This window comes from Sinocyclocheilus grahami, unplaced genomic scaffold (genome assembly GCF_001515645.1).
Source record: "Sinocyclocheilus grahami isolate Dianchi unplaced genomic scaffold, SAMN03320097.WGS_v1.1 scaffold555.1, whole genome shotgun sequence".
Lineage (NCBI taxonomy): Eukaryota > Metazoa > Chordata > Actinopteri > Cypriniformes > Cyprinidae > Sinocyclocheilus > Sinocyclocheilus grahami.
This window is the reverse complement of record NW_015505734.1, coordinates 511,540-520,797: the sequence shown is the minus strand read 5'-3', so window position 1 is coordinate 520,797 and position 9,258 is coordinate 511,540. Positions and strand designations below refer to the sequence as shown.

The window sequence follows — 9,258 nt, the reverse complement described above, 5'->3', positions numbered from 1 at the left end:
TATATAATTTATCAACCTTTCTCAAATTATCTCAAGAGCATTTTTGAAAATACACATTAGATAATAATACTGTGCGTGTCTCAATAAAAACCCAACAGACTGCTCTTTGTACAACTGTATTGTTACGAACCAAAGCACAACAAAAACATTCATCAACATAACACCATGCCATATGAACAGAACACTATTACTGCTCCCATTTAATCACAAAATCAATCAGTTGGACTAATAGACTAAAAGACGTTTATAAAAAAAATTTAAAAAGTAAAGAAGAATAAAAGTATTAAAGACAAAAAGAGCCTAATGAGGGCTTTGCACAAACATTATGGTTTTAAAAAGACAGATACTTAAAAAAAAAACAAAAAAAAAACAAACAAAACCAAAAAGTGAGAAAATCTGCAAGAAACATGCATAATTAAGTTAAGGGAGCTGTCGAGGTCTTCGGCTGAGATGCAAACATCTGCACGTTTCTCTACACTGTCAGCTAAGAATGAAATGCAAAAACACTGGATTTCTAAAGCAACATGAACATTCTGAAAGCTTTCTCTACGCACATTTTGTCCTATGACATTCCCTAACAAATTACAGCAAACACTTAAAGTAAATTACAGTTTGGGATCTTGCAAAGCAATGCATTCAAAATAAAACATCACAATTAAAAGCAAAAACATTGTGTTTAACATTTCAGCCCAACATTGTGCTACATTCAAAAACAAAGTACAGAGTAAAATCCACAAAGTGTGTGAAACAGTGATTTAATCGTGGTGCCGTGTGAGGACTGGAAACAGAGAGTGTGTGTTTGAGCTTGTGTGTGGGGTGGAGCTTGATGTGTGAAAGTGAGACTAAATGTGGTTTCAATGACAAAGGGCAGTGGCTCGCTACTGGCAGGAAGCCACCGTTCAAAGTCTCCACTCAGATAAACAGATAATAGCCTTTTTCTAATACTTAGGGATTAAAGGAATAATTAACCTAAAAAAATTATTTACTCATCCTTGCATCCTTCCAGACTTAAACGCGGTTATTTTTTTTACAGTGGAGAATTTTTAAAGAATTTTCATGCAGTTTTTTTTCAATACAACAACAATTCAGTGCCTGTTAGTTGCTCCCCCACCCCAAAAAATTTAAATAAGCACAAAATATGGTCCACAAAAGTCATTTTATATTCCAAGTCACCTTGAAGCCCTACGATCGCTTCCCAAATTATCGACTCAATGTTCCTGTAGCATGTAATTCTCAAGTTAAGAGTTCACTTGAGGGGACGATAATCAATGAATAATGACACATTTGGTCTGTTCCTCACACAAAGCAAATGGAAAACTTCAGAAAACTTGGAATATGAGCCACTTTTCGATATTTTTATTTTACAGCTTAAACATTGTCAATCCGCATTGATGTTGTACTGAAAATCACTGTATGAAAATGTATAATTTTTTCCCCACAGATTAAAGAAACTTATATGGGTTTGGAATGACTTGAAGGTGAATAAATTAGTATTTTTTAAACTATTCCTTTATAGTTATAAAGGCCATTATTTGTCAATGCAATATCAGACATGTGGAAATTTATTCCAAGTCACCTTGAAGCCCTACGATCGCTTCCCAAATTATCGACTCAATGTTCCTGTAGCATGTAATTCTCAAGTTAAGAGTTCACTTGAGGGGACGATAATCAATGAATAATGACACATTTGGTCTGTTCCTCACACAAAGCAAATGGAAAACTTCAGAAAACTTGGAATATGAGCCACTTTTCGATATTTTTATTTTACAGCTTAAACATTGTCAATCCGCATTGATGTTGTACTGAAAATCACTGTATGAAAATGTATAATTTTTTCCCCACAGATAAAAGAAACTTATATGGGTTTGGAATGACTTGAAGGTGAATAAATTAGTATTTTTTAAACTATTCCTTTATAGTTATAAAGGCCATTATTTGTCAATGCAATATCAGACATGTGGAAATTAAAAAAAAGCCATATTTTCATATTATATTCATCTTCTATACACATACCAGATTGCTTTGTATAATGCACTAATTTGTGCAACTGCTAATGCAAGCAATTGGAGACACTATAATGGTATTGGTGCACAAACATTTCCATTACAAAACAAAAGCAAACACACACTTGCGCACATCCTTATCAATGACAGACTGTGACAAACATGCCAGTTATAACTTTGGAAAGGCAGTCAAATGGTCCCCTGTGTTAAAGCGATAAGAGCCTTTCCTCTTCCACAGCAAGCACAGCCAGTGTCTTAAATGCACACGGCACACATTCACACTCTTTGTCAGGCGTTCTCATACAATCCGGTCCAAATTTAATGACAGTCTTAGAGTGTGTGGGGGGGGTAAACGTCTCCTCTGAGACATTCCAGAGGATCCAAAACATAAGAAACCTGCAGAGGTGGCATCCATGTTGGTAGCTGCAGCAAGGAGGTTGTCGTTTTGGTGATCAGGATCTGCTCTTTATCTCCTCCTCATTGGTGCAGTGCTGCTAGCTGCACAGGTTCTGCTGAGGACACTCACTGGGGCTTCGGGTAAAAAACAAAAAAGCCTGGAGAACAGATGAGGGTCTGTGGTTAAAACGGAGTGAAAGCGAGAGGATGGAGAAGAAGAGGAAGGTGTGTGAGTGTTCATACTCACAGGTAAAGAGGCTATAACAAGCTGTTTCGTCCATTAGCGTGAGGCACTTTGGATCTCATTTGTTCCTGCATTGGGCCAGACTGCAAAAGGAAGTGACACAATCAGGTTATTGGCATGGAAAACATGCGTAATTATTAACATCAAGTCCACTTTAACAAACACAACTATACTTTTAGTAGCACAGTAAGTTTTCCATTTATGATCCAAGTCTTAATGTAGTCAAAGTGAAAATTTCTCTCTTCAAGTGAGGCCAAAGAATCTGATATACTAAAAAAAACCTGTTACATTCAGACTTCAAAACTTCCTCCGGAGTCAAACAAAAGAGCATTTATTGAATGTTACTGCTATTTAAGAAGCATTAAATTCTAAGAATAATATACACACACAAGTAAAAAATAAGTAAAAATTAAAAATCATTATAGTAATAGTAATGATGATATTATTTTAATAGTGTTTATATTATTATTTTAATATTATATATAACAACAACAATAAATACTATTTAAATATAATACGTAAAATAAATATTTCAGTACTATATACACAAACACTTTATATAGAAAAAATACTACTAAAAAACTACTATTAATAATAATAATAATATCATAACCATATTACCATTATTATAATTATTTTTTACTCATCATTACTTAAGTTATAATAATAACAACATTAATAAAACAACAAACTACTATTTATTAACAATAAATATTATTAATATAATAATTAAATAAATTAAAATTAATATAATTTTAGTACTATATATACAATAAATGCATTATATAGCAAATATTACTACAAATAATAATATCATCATCCTATTACTATAATTTTTTTACTCATTACTTTTATAATATTAATGATAATATAAATAATAATAATATAACAACAACAATAATAACAAAACTTGGAAAATAAGGAGTGTCATCTATGCAAATTAGGGCTGGGCGATATGGGCAACAATTCATATCTTTGTATTTTTTGGCCGATTTGCGATATACGGTATATATCTCGGTATTTTCGTCTTTGTAATTGGGATATATATATCGGAGAATCTCAAAGCAGAAGGCTCATGCACATAGGCGGAGCGTGTGTAAAGCTAAGCCTTCCCCTGGCCACAGCGAGTTGGGGCAAATATGCCACTAAATTGGACAAAAATGCCCCTGCACAAACAAACTAAATCTATTACGACTGTTGCTAACAAAATAAAAATGAACAGAAAGTGCCGATTGCGGCATTAAATTAAGATCTGCTCATGTTGCACCGTATTTCAGTTTAGGAGTTTATACAGTGTTCTGCATTATAACCAATCACACACGATTATGTTGAGCTTAGGAATGCAATGGCCAATCAGAGGCGTTCAGATGAGTCATCGCTGAAACTCATCAGTTTTGAGTGCGCGCGCGCGTTCGCTGACTGATTTCCGGACGCGCAGATGTATGTACAATGTAAGTAAGAGATTCATTTCACAGTGCAGGCAAGACAGCTTAAATGATTATAACGATAGGTTTTTTTTTTTTTAGAGTGCTTAAACTCGCGATAGATCAAAGTTAGTGATAATGTCACCTTCTGTATAATAATTTATTCGCGGTTTGAATAACCTTGGAAAGGAAACGTTTTATAATTACCAATTTCTAATGTTTTTTTATTAAATTGTAATCACGTTAAATACAAATTCAGTCCCACTAAACATTTTATTAGCCTACATGACGCCCATGTCTGGTTCTTGCCTAAAAAGACGGGTTATGATGTTTGTAGTTAATAGATTTGGCTGCTTTTAGCCTTACCCTGGAGTTGGTCCACCCTCCGCTTAAACTAATATGCCAAACGAAACTATAACCTATGTCTCACCAGTTTTTAAAGGCCTTAATATGAAGCTTGTCACACGTTTAGAGCAAATTGGATTATGCACTTTCTCAGCAGCAGCTCAGTCTGTGTCATCCTCTATATTTTTTAGATGCGCTCATATCAAACTTCTGTATATCGATATAATTCAATTCAAGTTTATTTGTACAGCCCTTTTTACAATACAAATCATTGCAAAGTAACTTAACTTAACTTAGCAAATTAAGTTTCTACAATATTTAGTGGTAGCTTATCAGTGGTGACTGTCAGTTAATGAACATATGGCAGAAATGTACGGAAAAATCAATTAAAGACGTAATCAAACAGACGATGAACACTATTAACAGCAATTATTATATGATGCAATCAAACTTATAGCAAAATGTGGTAGTTCTGTAAGTTGTTTCAGGGTTGGCATCATCTGAGGTCCTCTGAGGGGTTGGCATCACCGTTGGATATAAACGGTATTGCCTCATATCGAATCGCTTATAAAGAAAATATAGATATATCGTAGGCTACAAACTCGATACCGCCCAGCCCTAATGCAAATTAAGCTTTTTTTATATGGCATATAGTGTTCATTAGATAGAAAGACTGTATTGCTGCATGATGTATAAACAAACAGTAAAAGACATTCACACTTCAAGAGGTGGAGCTGAAAAGAAAAACATCCTTCATGCAACAACAAGCCTGTTTCACACACACACACGCTTATAAAGAAAATATAGATATATCGTAGGCTACAAACTCGATACCACCCAGCCCTAATGCAAATTAAGCTTTTTTTATATGGCATATAGTGTTCATTAGACAGAAAGACTGTATTGCTGCATGATGTATAAACAAACAGTAAAAGACATTCACACTTCAAGAGGTGGAGCTGAAAAGAAAAACATCCTTCATGCAACAACAAGCCTGTTTCACACACACACACGCACACACACACACACACACAGAGCTCTTCACAGCGTCCCACCCATTGTTACATCATGTGTCTCAGGAACACAGCATCTAGCAGCAGAATGAGGAGGAAGTCTATTTCACTAGGCCGTTCTATACATAATTTCCCAACACAACACAAAAGAACAGAACCACAAGGGAAAAGCCGGCGGGTCAGTCACCTGTGCTCATCACATGGACTGTGAAAGGCTGATATAAAACAATACTGCTTATCACTAGACGTTTCAGCTATCAGTGCTGTATTTTTTTACAGGGCCAGCCTTTTCTTTGATAAAAGTGTTAAAGCCGCCATTGAATAAATAGCTAACTTCTTAAGAGTTGCTCCACTAAGCGCTGTACATTTTGCAAACCACACATGAAGCTATAGATTGGCACAAAAATAAAAAGAAATACATTTTTAAAAAAATCAGTGACCGCTGCAAAGACCTTGACGAACATTTCCTCATTTAAAGAGCTCTACTCTGTCTCTGACGGGCCACCCGCCAACATTCCTGTGAGCAAGTTGCAGTCTGCTTGATTCTGCCCAGGTATTCAGTCCCTGTGGATTAGGCAACACCTCACCTTCTTATTTGACAACACAACAGCCCAATGAACATGAGCTAAGACAGCACACAAATCCCATCTCAGGATCACATCTTACACATGCAGCATGCCTACCTTATTCAATTGATTTGTTAATTAAATTGATCTGACACCTTAGAATATATATATATATATATATATACAGTGGGGCAAAAAAGTATTTAGTCAGCCACCAATTGTGCAAGTTCTCCCCCTTAAAAAGATGAGAGAGGCCTGTAATTTTCATCATAGGTATACCTCAACTATGAGAGACAAGATGAGAAAAAAAATCCAGAAAATCACCTTGTAGGATTTTTAAAGAATTAATTGGTAAATTCCTCGGTAAAATAAGTATTTGGTCACCTACAAACAAGCAAGATTTCTGGCTCTCACAGACCTGTAACTTCTTCTTTAAGAGGCTCCTCTGTCCTCCACTCGTTACCTGTATTAATGGCATCTGTTTGAACTCGTTGTCAGTATAAAAGACACCTGTCCACAACCTCAAACAGTCACACTCCAAACTCCACCATGGCCAAGACCAAAGAGCTGTCAAAGGACACCAGAAACAAAATTGTAGACCTGCACCAGGCTGGGAAGACTGAATCTGCAATAGGTAAGCAGCTTGGTGTGAAAAAATCAACTGTGGGAGCAATTATTAAAAAATGGAAGACATACAAGACCACTGATAATCCCCCCCGATCTGGGGCTCCACGCAAGATCTCACCCCGTGGGGTCAAAATGATCACAAGAACTGAGCAAAAATCCCAGAACCACACGGAGGGACCTAGTGAATGACCTGCAGAGAGCTGGGACCAAAGTAACAAAGGCTACCATCAGTAACACACTGCGCCGCCAGGGACTCAAATCCTGCAGTGCCAGACGTGTCCCCCTGCTTAAGCCAGTACATGTCCAGGCCCGTCTGAAGTTTGCTAGAGAGCATTTGGATGATCCAGAAGAGAATTGGGAGAATGTCATATGGTCAGATGAAACCAAAATAGAACTTTTTGGTAAAAACTCAACTTGTCGTGTTTGGAGGAGAAAGAATGCTGAGTTGCATCCAAAGAACACCATACCTACTGTGAAGCATGGGGGTGGAAACATCATGCTTTGGGGCTGTTTTTCTGCAAAGGGACCAGAACGACTGATCCGTGTAAACGAAAGAATGAATGGGGCCATGTATCATGAGATTTTGAGTGAAAACCTCCTTCCATCAGCAAGGGCATTGAAGATGAAACATGGCTGGGTCTTTCAGCATGACAATGATCCAAAACACACCGCCCGGGCAACGAAGGAGTGGCTTCGTAAGAAGCATTTCAAGGCCCTGGAGTGGCCTAGCCAGTCTCCAGATCTCAACCCCATAGAAAATCTTTGGAGGGAGTTGAAAATCCATGTTGCCCAGCGACAGCCCCAAAACATTACTGCTCTAGAGGAGATCTGCATGGAGGAATGGGCCAAAATACCAGCAACAGTGTGTGAAAACCTTGTGAAGACTTACAGAAAACATTTGACCTCTGTCATTGCCAACAAAGGGTATATAACAAAGTATTGAGATGAAATTTTGTTATTGACCAAATACTTATTTTCCACCATAATTTGCAAATAAATTATTTAAAAATCCTACAATGTGATTTTCTGGATTTTTTTCTCATTTTGTCTCTCATAGTTGAGGTATACCTATGATGAAAATTACAGGCCTCTCATCTTTTTAAGTGGGAGAACTTGCACAATTGGTAGCTGACTAAATACTTTTTTTCCCCACTGCATGTTATAGAAAAAATTGAGAGAAAAAATCAGATCAGGTGAAATTGGTTTCTTACTGAAGATTTTGAATGTTGATTTTCAAATGATTTGGACAGGATCATGTAGACTCACACAGACATCAAGAGTCTGTGTATAAACCGCAACAATGGTGACAGTCGACAAAATATTCAGATAAACAAATCAACTCTGAACATCACAAAACAAACTACTAAAGTCACAAAAAACTTTTTATTTAATGTCACCATTGTTGAGATTCATGCACTGATTCTTGATGTTTGTGAGTCAAAAAGACAGCTCAAACCAATTTCTATATAATGAATGAAAAAAAATCTGAATATTGGACTGTCATAACTCATAACATCACAAGATTACTGTATAATGCAAAACTAACAGCTAGCACACTCAGAAAGAAGACTCTGGATGAGATCAGTGAATCAGGCCACTATATAATCATTGAATCATCATCAATAAGTAACCAGCTTCATCTGATCAGATTTTCTCTCGCAATTTTTGCTATAACAAATGTGCTTTAGAAACACACAGTTAACAGTTTTTAACACAGTTAAAAAACAAGGGTCAAGAGCCCAACTAAACCTAATTACACCAGTAAACTGAACCTCTGTTAATTCTTAATACGAAGTTTTGTGTGAAAGCAATAAAGTCAGACGGGATTGAAATGAGTGAAGATGCTGAGATCTAGAGAGATCTTTTAGTGTTAAATTTTCTGTTGCTGCCAGTCATGTGACATTTTATAATTATATTATTATTTTTTTTTTTTATTATTAATTTATGTTTTTTTACAGTGAAGATGTTTGATCATAATTCAGGAAATGCCTGTAGATAAACAATGGTAGTTTTGTTTATGGTTTTTGTTTGGCAACTGTTGCTGCCAGTCATTTGGCTGTTTTATCATCTAATGTTTTTGTTATTGTATTAATTACGGATTATTTTTGTAATTTTACATACATTTGTATGTAATTTAAGAAAACAGAAAAAGTACTGTATAAAAATATAGTACATTTTCTGTATAAAAAATGTGAATTACTGTAATTTGTTATTAATGTCATAATGCCTAAATGAACAGCCAAGTAGTTGTTTAAGTAATTTAGAGATAATTTTACAGAGTACAATTTTTTTTAGTAAAATTATGATTATTTTACAGTGTACACATCCACATTTGAAGAGAATATATATGTTTTCTGAATGCATGGCTTACTTTTCGTCTGTGGCGAAACTTGCTTTCATCAATGTGTACACATATGTTGAGCCCACCAACTTTTTGTCCTCTTTTTTTCCTGAGCCTCCGCATACTTCTCACACATACACTTCGCAATTTCATGGACATCTTGGACAGGGTCGCACTACTATTTGAGATGTCCAAATAGTGAAAATCTAAACACAATGCAATGCAATATTGCAGTAAAAGGACATAATTAAAAATTTAATGTGCAGACAGTTATGGAGGAAATGGCACTAGAGATTACA

The 9,258-nt window shown here is 35.8% G+C and overlaps 1 protein-coding gene across 1 annotated transcript in view; it reads right to left on the bottom strand.

The window, feature by feature from the left end:
* Window positions 1-9,258, bottom strand: part of LOC107556109 (CDC42 small effector protein 1-like) — an 18,878-nt gene continuing 9,620 nt past the window's right edge. Inside the window, exons 4-6 of the mRNA XM_016239143.1 lie at window positions 2,647-2,726; window positions 1,577-2,557; window positions 1-1,173 (exon numbers count right to left, since the gene is read on the bottom strand). Of these exons, the coding sequence (XP_016094629.1) occupies window positions 2,658-2,726 (69 nt within the window). The 3' untranslated portion in view covers window positions 1-1,173; window positions 1,577-2,557; window positions 2,647-2,657. The remainder of the gene's footprint in view (window positions 1,174-1,576; window positions 2,558-2,646; window positions 2,727-9,258) is intronic.